The sequence below is a fragment of the Myotis daubentonii genome, chromosome 4 (genome assembly GCF_963259705.1).
Source record: "Myotis daubentonii chromosome 4, mMyoDau2.1, whole genome shotgun sequence".
Classification (NCBI taxonomy): domain Eukaryota; kingdom Metazoa; phylum Chordata; class Mammalia; order Chiroptera; family Vespertilionidae; genus Myotis; species Myotis daubentonii.
Window position 1 is genome coordinate 36,288,706 of NC_081843.1, and position 14,210 is coordinate 36,302,915.

The window sequence follows — 14,210 nt, forward strand, 5'->3', positions numbered from 1 at the left end:
CCAGTCCTCCTGCCAGGGCAGTATGCATAATGGTTAGTAATCTGTGCTGTAAAGTCAGACTTCTTGGGTAAAAGTCTATCTCTGCCCGTCACTATTCTTGACCATGGGTAAATTGCTTAACAATTCAGGGCCTTCGTGAATAGTACTTCATGGACTTTTGCAAAAAAGTAAATGGAATGATGTATGTAAAGCACATAGAAGAGCGCCCAGAATTTTGTAATAATAAATGTTAGTTGTGTTCTGGTTTTTCCTTTTCTGTAGCCCTCCCCTCTCGACCCCCGTGCAGTCCTGGGCTCCCTGCCGCCAAGCCCTCTGGCTTCTACCACGGGCATGTGTGGCACTCGCTGTCCTGCGCCAGCCGCTCCTTTCCCACTGTTGACAGCATCCTGGGCTGCCTGGCTGGCCACGTCGTCCACATGATAGGGGACTCCACGCTGCGGCAGTGGTGGGAGTATCTGCGTGACACCGTGCCCTGTGAGTGGCCCTGCGGGGACAGGGTAGGACTCCTGGTAAAAAAGCTGTGGTTCTCCTATTACCTAAAACCCAAGTGACTTCTGTGGAATGTATGTTGTTTCCTCAGCCTCTCCCGAGTTAAATTAACACCATCCCAAACCTTCCATGTGCACCATTTCTCTAAATAGTCAAGATGAATGGAGAACAGAAAATTGTCACAGGATGTGTGAATAACCTCCCATTTAGAAAAGAAAAACAAACACAACATCTCTATCAGTTATTTTAAATAAAATTATATCCAAGCAGCCAGTACAAAGTTACTACAAGTCTCAAAGATATCTGAGGAGTGGGAAGGTAGAACCGAAAAGCTGGCCTGAATGACAGCTGGACTGGGCCCACTATTCAGTGGTCATATTCTCTGTGAGCTCAATTGTAAAGTTAGCAACAGACTAGTTGTGGCTCCTGCTTACCATGTTTTTTGAGGACAGTCCACCTAAGCATATTATCTCTGATCTCAGGTAGTTCAGATGCATTCTTGTCTTCCTAGAAGTTTAGACATTTTTAAAAAGTTTAGAAATTTGCCATATTGTCATCCTCAGTCACTAGAACGAATTTGAGGTTCTTTATTTTAAACATTGAGGTGTAATTGACAAGTCATAAATAGAATATATTAAAGTGTACAATTTAGTAAGTTATAACATATATGTATACCTGGAAAACAACCTCCACAAAAAAGATAATTAACATATCCATGTGGCAGAAAACTTTTCTGGTGGCCCTTGCTAATCCTTGCCTTCTACCCTTCCTCTTCCCCAGGCAACCACACATCTGCTTTCTGACTTTTCAGCTTAGTTTGCATTTGCTAGAACTTAATTTATGTAGAGCCATACAATGTATACCCTTTTTTGTGTGTGGCTCCTTTCATACAACATAATTACTTTTGATATTGATCCACATTTCTGAGTGTGGCAATAGTTGGTTCCTTATTTAGTGCTATGAAGTATTCCATTATATGCATATACCATTATTTGTTTATCCATTCATCTGTTAATGGACGTTTGGGTTGTTTCCAATTTTTAGCTATTACAAGTAAAAGTGGCTATGAATATTTGAGCACAAGTCTTTATTATTATTATTATTTCAGAGAGGGAGAGGGAGAGAGAGAGAAATGCCAATGATGAGAGAGAATCATTGATTGGATGCGTCCTGCACGCCCCCTACAGGGGTTCAAGCCCGCAGCCCAGGCATGTGCCCTTGACTGGAATTGAACCCCGGACCCTTCAGTCCACAGGCCATCGTCGCTCTTTCCACGGAGCCAAACTAGCAAAGGCTGTGCACAAGTCTTTATATGGGGATATGCTTTCATTTCTCTTGAGTAAATAATACCTTAATGCAGTGGTTCTCAACCTTCCTAATGCCACAACCCTTTAATACAGTTCCTCATGTTGTGGTGACCCCCAATTTCATTGTTACAAATTGAACATAATTAAAGCATAGTGATTAATCACAAAAACAATATGTAATTATATATGTGTTTTCCGATGGTCTTAGGCGACCCCTGTGAAAGGGTCGTTCGACCCCCAAAGGTTGAGAACTGCTGCCTTAATGTGAAATGGCTAGATCAGATGGCAGGTGAATACATATGATTAACTTGTTAAGAAACTGCCAAACCGTTCTCCAAACTGTATCATTTTATAGTCCCACCATCACTGGATAGGACTTCTAGTTCCTATATATTCTCACCCACACTTGGGAATGTCAATCTTTTACATTTTAGCTTTACTAATAGGTATTAGTGTCCATAATGGCCCATTGAAGCATTTTGTACAATGGCTGCTTTTAAAGTCCTTATCAGATAATTCCAACATCTGAGTAATCTTGTTGGCATGATTGTCTTTTCTCATTCAACTTGTGATCACCATGGTTCTTGGGATGATATGTAATTTTCTATTGTTTCCTGGACAGTTTGGGTATTCTGGTGTGAGACTGTGGGTCTTTGTTCTTTTTAACAAGCACTCACACCATTTGGGTGTAGCATGCAGGTCCAGGTGGAGTGTATGTTCAGCTCGCTTTGGGGCTCTGTTGCTACCACCCCAGTGAAAATGGAGAACCAGCTCCATGGCCTTGTTGCCACTGGGTGAAGGCGTCATTTCAGCTCCACACCAAGGACAGGCGGTTACAGTGCCAACTAGCATTTCTTCACTCCACCATTTTCTGCCATGTTGCAGCCAGGTGGCAATGGAAACTCAGATCCCTCTTGGAGTCAATTTTATTTTAATCAGTGTATACGTTACTTTGAATTCTTTTTCTTCATATTTCTATTGCATAATCTACTACTTTTATTATCTGTAAGTATAGATTTTTCATGGCATTCTAAAAACAAATTACTTTCTGACTAAAATGACAGATACTACATGCCTACAGCAAATTCCCCTCATGTTCCACAATACAGCAGAAACACTCCACGCACCAGCAAGCACAAAAACACCATCCTCGGCCAAAAGGCAGGGCCAGCCTCCCTCCAGCCCCCGGCCACAGATTACCCATCCATCAGTCAGTACATCACCCTGCTCTATGTGTGTTTCTATTTAAAGACATCCCAGTTAATATATATTGTTTATTTATTAACATTGAATTCATCGCCAATAGCAATAGAGCGCATTCCTTAAGGAAGCTTATCTAACGGATACATTATCTCCATAAAGCATAGCTAGTGCTTTGGCACTAAGGCTGTGGGCTATTTTAAACAGCAGGGGCCACAGGCTCCTGGGAAGGCGTCTTCAGAGACAAATGGGGACTGTTCTCATTCCTCACGGGGATCTGAAGAAAAGAAGGAGCATGGGGGAAAGGCAGAAAGCAGCAGCTCCTCAGACTCCAGCAGTAGCGATGAAGATGCCAGCAGCTCCAGCTCATCTTCCTCGGGGGACACCTCTGACTCAAGACTCCAACTGAGCTTTGTTCATTCCTAGGTGGCGGGACAGAGTACTTCCCAACAGAAGTCTTTGGCATCTATGTACACTGAAGGGCTCTTCTCCTGGACCCTTTTTATTGCTTTACTTCTTCCTTCCTTCCCCCTCCTCCTCCTCAATACAGAGTAGGGCGGGTTGGGAAGCGGGGAATTGGGACAGAACTCTCAATATCAGGTCCACACACCTGGGAAGAGAGGTTCCTTGCTGGGAGAAGAAATATATCTGAGCTTTTTTGGGTCCCCCTACACCGTGATGGCGAATCTTTTGAGCTCGGCGTGCCAGCATTTTGAAAAACCCTAACTTAACCCTGGTGTCGTGTCATATATAGAATTTTTTGATATTTGCAACCATAGTAAAACAAAGACTTATATTTTGATATTTATTTGATTTTTGAGAGCATCTCCAGGAAGTCCTGTGGAGATGGTGCCTCCACATTCTGGAAGGTGTTCTGGACTCTGCCAAACAGGATTAAGTTTTTCATCTCCAGATCGATGAACCCCAAGTGGTTCTCATCGAACAGGATGAAGACTCCAGGGAAGCGCCCGGGGTAGGTGAAGGGATCTAAGGTACCAATGTAAACGCCATAGAAACACATCCTGCAGGTTTGGGGGTAGTTGTGGAGTCTTGAGCGCACGCCCGCTGGCAGAACAAACGGGACAGGCTGCTCCTCCGAAGCTTCAGCCCCGGACTCCCCGACGCTGGGCTGGGCAGGGCTCTGCCAGCCATGGCCCTCGCTTTCCTCAGTCCTGTCTTCTTGCTGCTGCTGCTCCCAGATCACCTGCTCGTCAATCTCCTGGACCACGCGGGAGAGCTCGTTGAAGTTGCGGAAGATCTCCCCATCTGGCAGCTGGATGCGGCGCTTGAGGTGGATCTCTAACGTCCCCATGGAGTCTCCCGTGATCTTGGTGACCCTGGCGTACTTCCCATGGAAGCTGAGCAGGGCAATCATAGGGCCGAAGCCATCGTATTTGCCGTGGAAGAGGCCTGGCCTGATGAGGTCGTCCGGGTGGCTCGGCGGGAGGGAGAGGCGGCGGTAGGCCAGGCAGCGATGCGGCTGTCTGTCCTCCTGCGACAGCATCACGCGGCGGTATGAGGTCAGGCAGTCATACAGCCGTCTGTCCTTCTCCAACAGCACCAGCCCCCGTTCTCCCCTGAGCCGCGTTGGTGAATCCTTTCGGTGGTCTCTCTTGACCCACTGGATGCTGAACCTGTCCTTCTGACTCTGCAGGTGGCGGCTGTAGTAAAAGCTGTAGATGTGGTCCATGTACTCCACCGCGGCTGATTTCCCCTCCGACAGGCGAATTCTAAACGAGGGCTCGGATTGCAGTGGGCCGTACACATGGGTGTTCTTGGAAGGCCTGCACGTCCAACCAGTAATGCCTAAGCCGTCCACCACGACATTCAGCAGTCTCCCATAGCTATCATCTAGCTGCCACAATCCCAAAAGGTTTCTGTATGAGAACATCTTCGCATAGACTTCTCGATAAGACATACCGATCATCCCCAGGTTCTCCAAGTTTTCACGAATGCCAAACTCCTCCCGGCAGCGCCGTCTCCAGATGCTGTCGGTGTGCAGGATGTGGTGGAATTTGGTGCAGGCCTGGGCCAGGCTGGCCAGGTCGGTGCCCGGGAGCGAGGCGAAGATCTCCACCAGCATCTCCACCGGCAGGTCCTGCAGCGAGCAGTGCGGGGGCGGCATGGGGCTCGCGATTCCTCCACTCCCTGCACAGCACCCCGCTGCCGTGTCCGCCTTGAGGTGCTTTTCTGCCGGGGCCGGCTTGTCCTCAGCCCCTGCGGTCTCAGCTGGGCCCTGGCACTCCTGAAGACACTGCTTGCCTCGGCCGCTGCCATCTCAGCTGGGCCCTGGGACTCCTGATAACACCGACATCCCCGAGAAGAGCCCAGGCCGCAGAGGCAAGCACACTCCTCCATGCTCCGCGCTTAACAGCCACTACAGAGCGGGACGCCGCCACTCCGCAGAGTTTTAAGCTGGCTGGGTCCGCCCTAGAGTCCAGCCACGCCCCCCAGGGCCTAGCCACGCCCCCTCAGAGAGGAGCCAATTGTAGGACTTTAAACCCATACCCATTAACAGTTGCCTCCCTTTCCCGGTGCCCCTCCCTGTCCTCCCACCCTAGTCCCAGGCAGTCACTAATCTGCTTTCTGTAGGGAGATACCTCCAGGGATATACCTCCACCACATCTCCTCTCCTACGGGCATCGGTACTAGTATCCTCTGTTTTCCTACATGTTTTTGAAAGTGAATTCTCCATGCTCCTATCCTTCTACTTCAGTTCTAGATCTATTCAAGGACATCTTGCCTACCAATTTCCCCCTCCCTCCTACATCACCTTCCCCAACAGCATTATTTCCATCACATTCCCATCGGCATATACATGTTACTTTTTACTTTAATATTCTAAGCATTTGAGTCGATTACAGCCATCTTGACATTCTACCGCCAAATATTCCAATGTCTTTTAAAAACAGAATCTTTTTAAACATTACCCAAATAAGATTATCACAATTAAAAAAATGAATAATACTTTCTGAAATCTAATATCCAGTTTATAATCAAATTCTTTACAATCGTTTTTTTCAAAGCCAAGATCCATTCCTGGATGTGGTTGTTTTGTCCCTTAATTTCGTTACATCTAGGCCAGTCCTTCTTTTCTTCACTTTCCTTTATGGAAAAGTCAGGGCCAGCTGCCCTGTCAAATGTTCCACCTTCTGGATATTTTTGATTGCTTCACTATGGTGACATTTAGTTTGTCCTCTATTTCTTGCATTTCCTATAAACTAGAATTGAAAGTTCAAGGCTGGATAGATTGAACTTAAGCATGTACATAAATGATGTAAATTCTGTTTGCATAGTATCTGATTGTTTATCATTAGTGATGAGAGGAATGACCACTGGATAAGGGGATTAAGGCTGATCCCTCCACAGTGCAGTATGTTTTCCCCTTGGGACCAGAAAGGAATCTAGTGGTGTTATTTTGGCATTGTATGAATTCCAGAAATTCCCATTAATCATTGTCATTATGATTTTAACACAACAAACAATTATTGCCTTTATCATTCATCGTATAAGTGTTACCAAAGGGTGGTTTTCTAACTCTTATTATTCTTTGTATACATATTGGCTGGTCTTTTATTTATTTATTTTTAAATATATTTTATTGATTTTTTACAGAGGGAGAGGGATAAAGAGTTAGAAACATCGATGAGAGAAACATCGATCAGCTGCCTCCTGCACACCCCTTACTGGGGATGTGCCCACAACCAAGGCACACGCCCTTGACCAGAATTGAACCTGGGACCCTTCAAGTCTGCAGGCCCCAAAATGGTTAGGGATGGTCTTTTATTTTAAAAAAAATAATGCTTTCTCACATTAACTGGAGCTAATAGGCTAGTTTGAAAGATAACTTCTCCCAAAAAGGCAAGAAAAAATTAAACTATCTTTAATTATCAATTTACAAAGAAGAGATCTGGTTTAAAATGGTGACAAATGACTATTTTTTGAGTATCATTATAGATACATGGATTTTTATAAATTTGGTTTGTAATTGGCCAATATTTTACTATAAAATCATTCTTTTCTCTAAATACTTTCTTTCATCATTTTCTCTAATATTCAAATTTTCACAATCTCTACCAAGGTGGCTCCTATGTCCTTTTTGATATACCTCCAACATTAGAAAATTTCCTTGATTTCTGGCATGAGGTATTCCAAGTTCGCTATGTACTATTCTGCCCAGACTTGGAATTTGTTGATTCTTTAAGGATTCATGGTAAATGAAAAATTAATATCTGGGTACTGTAAGTATTCATTATTATTGGGGTAACATTGTTTCTAGGCCATTTAACATTCAGAAGATGTAGATATATGATTGATAGATGATAGATAGCTACACTAAAAATCATGAATTCATATTGATATTTCAAATTTATTATTTTTTAATATATTTTATTGATTTTAGAAAGGAAAGAAGAGGAAGAGAGAGAGATAGAAACATCAATGATGAGAGGAATAATTGATTGGCTGCCCCCTACATGTTCTCTACTAGGAATCGAACCTGCAACCCAGGCATGTGTCCTGACTAGAATCGAACAATGACCTCCTGGTTCATAGGTCGACGCTCAACCACTGACCCACACTGGCTGGGCTATGTCTTTGGTTTTTATAGTTTTGTCAACTTATTAGGCACTTCTAAACAATATATATGAATTTTGCCTGATTTTCAACTTCATATAAAAGAAAAGGTATGCTGTAAATCCTGTTATCACTGGTTTCATTTGCTTAATATTATGTATTTAAGATTCACCCATATACTTTCATGTAATTATAGTTCACTCATTTTCACTGTTATATGGTATTTCATTGTATGTTTACCTCATATACACTACACTTTTACATTCTATTGTTGGTGGGACTATCATGAAAAATGCTGCTACAAATATTTTTTGTTCAAGTAACTACAGTCCACATGAGCATGTGTTTCTGTAGGCTGTCACCTCGCAGTGGTTTTGCTAATCAGAGAGTAGGTGTGCTTGGAGACTTTTTGGATTCTGCCAATCTTTAAAAAGTGGTTTTACTGGTTTACTCTTTCACAGGCGGTTCTTGTTGTTCCACATTCTTGCCAGCATTTGATACGATCAAATGTTAGCATTTGGAAAAATTTATGGATATGAAGCAGTGGCTCCTGTGGTCTTCATTTGAATTTCTCTGATTAGGGATGAGAGAACACCTTTGCTATTTTTTAAAGTTTTGGGTATTTGGATATATGATTGGCTGGGCACCACTGACGGAGAAGTTCATCCTTTCCCCATAGCTGTGCAGTGCATCTTCATCATAAACTGGGTGTCCATATGTCCCTGTGGGGGCTCTCAATTCTGTTTAAGGAATCCATTTGTCTATACCAGTACCAATATCACCCAGCCTTCAACACTATAGTGTGGTAATAATTTTGGACTTCTGGTGGACAAAACCTACATTTTTGTTGTTTTTTTAAAGAGTCTTGGTGCTTCCCCCCCCCCCCCTTTGTGCTTCCATATGGATCTTTTAATCAACTTGTGGAATTGCAAAACAAAAATTCTGTTGGGGTTTTCATTATGATTATATTGAATCTGTAGTTCAATTTGGTTTCTGCTGAGATATTTAAAAATGATATATCCTTTCTACTAATACTATTTTAGTTATTAATTCTAATATAATGGCATTGTGACCAGAGAACATATTTTTTAAATTTTAAATATTTTGAGATTTGATGAGACTCACTTTGTGGCTCAGTAAACAATCAGTTTTGTAAATGTTACACATATATAATCTGCAATTGATAGCTTTATTGTCTAAACAGGACTGGTTTTAAAATCATGTCATTCAAATCTTTACATCATTATTAATCATTTGTCTACTTATTTTACCAATTACTGAGAGACAGATATAAAAAAAACCTTCCAGAATGATTGTGAATTTGTTTTCCCAGGTAGTTTATTTTGAAATTTGCTATATTTACTTAATGCCATATTATTAGAATCATTACAAATTCCTGGCAAATTGAACTTTTTATCATGAGGAAGAAACCTTTCTTATTTCTAAAAATGATGTTTCCTTAAGGTCTGTATCAACTTTCTTTGGTTACTATATGCGTTGTTTATCATTTTGTACTAGATTTGGTTTGAATCAGAATTCAAACAAGGTGCACACACTGTATTTGGTTAAGTTGCTTACATTTCTCTTAATGATTATAGAGCTATCCAAATTATCTATTACATATTAGGCGAGTTATAATAGTTTGTAATTTTCAATAAATTGGTTAGTTTCATCTAAGATGTCAAATGTATGTGTGTAAAGTTGTTTGTTGTATTTCCTTATTATACTTTTGATATTTGTAGTGATAGCCTCTATTTCATTCCTGGCATTGGTAATTTTGTCTTCTCTTACTTTATAAAAAAATTTCTTTATTGATTTCAGAGAGGAAGGGGGAAGGAAAGAGAGATAGAAACATCAATGATAAGAGAGAATCATTGATTGGCTGCCTCCTGCACGCCCCCTACTGGGGATCGAGCCCGCAACCCGGGCATGTGACCTTGGCTGGAATCAAACCTGGGACCCTTCAGTCCGCAGGACAATGCTCTATCCATTGAGCCAAACCGGCTAGGGCTCTTCTCTTACTTTTCATTTAATTTCTTATATCTTCAATCAAGTGTGATTAGATAAGGATTTATTTATTTATTTATTTATTTAGCCAAATTCTACTTTGGCTTTGTTGGGATCTTTGAAACAATAGGTTGATGCCCTTCATTTCATCTTTAAATATTTCTGGGAAATTCTCAGCCATTCCTAAATATTACCTCTTCCTATTTTTCCCCCTTCTCTCTGGGTTTCCAATTAAATTATGTTTTATTTTTGTCATTCTGTTCTCTGTGTCATCTCTCCTGTGTTCTTCATATTTCCCCTCTTTACTTATTCTGGGCTTTTCTTCCCAATCTGTGTATCAATTCACTACTTTTCTCTTCAGTTGTGTCAAATCTGCTATTAAATCCAATCATTGATTCTAAATTTTAGTTACTGTATTTTTTACTTCCATAATTTTTAGATGACTCTTTTTAAAATCTCCAATATCTCTTTTTTAGTTTCTGGTTTATTACTGAGATTTTAAAATTAGACTTTTATTTCCTTGAACATAGTAAGGATAATTGCTTTTTACAATCTGTAACTGATAATTACAGTATCTGGAGGTCCCATAGGCTCCCCCCCCACCCCCCATTTTCTCTTGTCCCTGCTGTGTTTTGTTTTGCCTCATCATATGTTTTGTGATATTTGATGGTTTTTCTGGATGTTTATTTGACAAAATACTTTTATGTATAACGTAAGACCTAAGGCAATGCTATCTTATTCTGAAAAAGAGTTTTCTGGCAGATAGCTAAGAGTGCTTACAGTTCAGGAATAAAATTTGAAGTTTTGTGGGCCATCTCAATAATCCTTGGAAGTACAATACACATCCACACCCAGAGTATAGTTCTTCAGTTTCTAGCCCGGTACATGGAATATTACACTAGGTTCTCTCCCTTGGTGAATATTAAGTTCCAATCCCCATTGTTCCAGCCTATGAAGCCACCAAAAATACTTATCTGCCTTTCAGTGAACTTCTATGGATCGGTAAATGATCCAAGTCAGCTTTTTAAAATATTTTTTTTATTAATTTCAGAGAGGAAGGGAGAGGAGAAGAGAGATAGTAACATCAATGATGAGAGTAAATCATTGATCGGCTGCCTCTTTCACCCACCTGGCTTGAAGTGCCCTTGGCCAGAATCGAACCTGGGACCCTTCAGTCCACAGGCGATGCTCTATCCACTGAGTCAAACCAGCTTGGGCTCCAAGTCAGTTTTTAGAGCCTCAGCCAAAAGCAGAAAGTATTTCACTAAAGTTTTCCTCCTTGAGTGCCAAAGGACTTTGACCCATGTTCACACCAACTCTCTCTTTCTAAACAGGAGAAAATAAAAGTTTAATAATTGTGCAAGGGGGATTCACATAGACATGACAAATTCATGACATGACAATCTCCAAAGACAGCACACCACCAATTCTTGAGAATGGCAAAAGCAGAGCTTCATATCTCTGCTATCTTTACTCACAAATAACCGCAGTCCAGAATCAGTCCTAATCTATCTCTTTAATCTCCTATGCTTTCCTTCTTCTCTCATGATAATTTTTTAAACTTTTTTACATTATTTTTTCAGTTGTTTTCATCAGGGTATGATGGGTATCACAATGCATCATTAGCAAAAGGTAACACATAGCATAGCATATTCTGCACCTCTCCCCCCTCTTGTTATATTTGGGATATATCTCTTTATCAGTACATTCTGTTTTATTGCTGTATAAGACTCATTGTATGAACGTTCCTTATTTCTAGACACCTGGTCCTTTTCAAATTTTTGCTATTATAAACAATGCTACTATGAATTACTCATCATACGGTGTTTGTTATTTGTTGAAGTAGTTCTATAGGATAGACTCCTAGTAGTTGTATGTGTCAAATAGTAAATACAAAGTAAATTATTTGATATTGCCAAAAGTCCCCATCTTATATGCCCAACAACAATGAACAAATTAACCTCATAGCTTCAACAGCCTATGTTGTTTGGTTTGGATTTTTGTCTTAATTGAATAAATGAGAAATATAACCTATTCAACTAGAAGCATTTTATTATGTTGACTTTCCTATCACTACTTGTAATTGTTTTCCTCTTATTTTTCTGGTCTTTCCTTTTCAATCTCCTCCTCCTCTACCCATTATCTAAATAATAAAATTTTTTGAAGTTATTCTTGGACCCTCTTCTTTTCTTCCTTGTTATCATCTTCTTAAATGATTTTGCCCATTCCTATGGCTCCAATGCCATATGTAATTATAATGAATTACAAATTTACCTTTCTGGTCCATACTTACCTTCTGAACTCCAAATACCAATTTGATATCTCCATGCTAATGCTCTCAAGCATACAAAAATTCAATATAGCACTAACTTTTGGATCATCATCCTCCTTCCCCAGTCACTAAAATATAATTCAGACTTCCTAAAGCATAGTAAGTATCATTATCTCCCAATTGCTAAAACCAGAAATTGGTATCCAATTAATTTTCTAATCCTGTCTACATAAAAAAATATATGTTTCAATGATTCAGGATGAATAAGTTCTAGAGAGCTAAGGTACAGCACCCTCTTGCCTCTATCATTACTTCTCTCCATCGTGGCCTGTTAAAAAGTCCTTTAAACTGGGCTTCCCATTTCACTTCTTAGTACCGCTGCCTCCATCCCAGGTTTTCACAAAGGAGCAAGCATGAGCTTTTTAAAATGTAAGTTGCATCATGCTACTCACCTTCAATGGACTCCAATTTTCCTTGGTACAAAGATAAAAATCATTGACATGATGGTAAGGGACTATATGACCAGACTGCACCTATATCTCTAACCTCCCCTGGTGCCATACATTCTGCTCCAGGAGCACCATCCTTCTTTAAGTTCCTCAAAATCTCCATCCTCCCTTCTACACAGGAAATCTCTCTCTCTCTCTCTCTCTCTCTCTCTCTCTCTCTCTCTCTCTCTCTCGACAGTAAGCTCCATGAGGGCGAGGACATTGGTCTCTTTGTCACATTGTATACAAAGGTGCCAGAACAGTGCCAATTTGTACTTGTAAAGATTCGCGTAGCCAAGCGTTACTAAGAGCCTGAGCTAAAAGTTGGATGCAGGAGTTAGACATAGGAAACCTTAAAAATGAATAATAAATAGGATTTGATGAGTTATTTGACTTCAGATGGAGACACAGAGGTATCAGCTATGACTAAAGGCCTCCCCATGGAAAGCTAAGGAAAAAACAATAAAACATTAGAGAGTCACCAACAACAATAGCTGACAGGTGTGGGGCAGTAGTGGGAGGTTCAGGATGTGGAGAGAGATTTGTGCAGAAATGGTAGATTCATTTGTCAAGGCAATGTACAAAGTTCAGGGCCATGGCGGATCATTAGAGAGAAAACATTGATTGGGAAATTGGAAGTGTGGAATCGAAGCTCAGCAAGCCATTAGCTCTTAGTCAAAAACTGAAGAGGTAGAAATGAATGAATTCCCTAAGATATAGATAGTAAGGAAAAGTGGATGATAATGACAGAATTTTAGGGAATGCCTCATGTATACAGTGCAAGGAAAACATGAAGCAAATAGTTGAGCAAAGAGTGACCAGAGGGGCGGGCGAATGGGGTGATGTAGGGTTACAGAAGGCAAGCAGAGGTTTGTAAAAGAGGTCACCCAGCAGAGGGAAGTCAAATACTGTAGAGAAATAAAAGCACACTGCAGAGGTGTTTGGAAGGACAGTAATGAGATCCTTGGCAACCTTGAAACTTGGGGGCAGGGGTGCATTAGGTTTTAGAGACAGAATGCTTCTGTCCTGGGAAGTGGGGACTAATATTTTCATTTGTACGAAAGGATGGTACACAATCCCATATTAACCCGTAAACGTCCTTTCTTGTCCTCCCTACAGCCCTGAAGCCGGTGGATCTACACGTCACGTATCAGACAGGGCCCCTGATGGCCGTAGAGACCACTCGGAACATAGTGCTGCACTGGCGGGCCCACGGCTGGCCCCTGCGCTCCCTCCGCACACCAGTGGCCTCCCTGCACTCTGTGGTCCAGGAGCTGGGAGGCCTGGCTGGGGGCCCCCACACCGTGGTGGTGCTGGGGCTGGGCGCACACTTCACCACCTTCCCTCCATCCGTCTTTGGGCAGCGACTGGCAGGGATCCGGGCAGCTGTGGCTGCGCTGCTGGCCCGGGAGCCCCACACTCTGGTGGTCATCAAACTGGCCAACACTGGCTACAAGTCCGTGTATGGCAGTGACTGGTTCACCCTCCAGGTGAACCGGCTCCTCCGAGCTGCCTTTGCTGACCTCCGTGTGGCCTTTGTGGATGCCTGGGAAATGACCTCCAGCCTGGCCCTGCCTGACAGCATCCACCCAGTGCGGCTCATTGTCCAAAACGAGGTGGACTCCCTCCTTTCCTTCATCTGTCCCACCTGAGCGCTGCTGTGGATTCTGGGGCTTTGTGAATGGAAGCCATAGGAATTGTGAAGAGGATCAGAGCGACAAAGGGACTCCGAACTAACAATGATCCAGAGAAGAGGGGCTACCCCAATGTTTAATTACTGATAGCCCTAGGAGACAATCCTTGTGTACATTAATGAAAGATTTTACATAAATGAAATATTTTACATACCTTCTTTTTAGTTCACTTCGGGGG

At 41.9% G+C, this 14,210-nt stretch overlaps 1 protein-coding gene across 8 annotated transcripts in view; it reads left to right on the forward strand.

The window, feature by feature from the left end:
- Positions 1 to 14,183, forward strand: part of LOC132233280 (NXPE family member 3-like) — a 63,904-nt gene extending 49,721 nt beyond the window's left edge. For 7 of the 8 annotated variants that reach the window (XM_059693685.1, XM_059693682.1, XM_059693687.1 and 4 more), the window contains 2 exons: positions 262 to 474; positions 13,458 to 14,183. In XM_059693685.1, the coding sequence (XP_059549668.1) occupies positions 262 to 474; positions 13,458 to 13,990 (746 nt within the window). In that variant the 3' untranslated portion in view covers positions 13,991 to 14,183. The remainder of the gene's footprint in view (positions 1 to 261; positions 475 to 13,457) is intronic. The other variant, XM_059693686.1, reaches the window with a different exon arrangement.
- Positions 14,184 to 14,210: the final 27 nt, after the last annotated feature.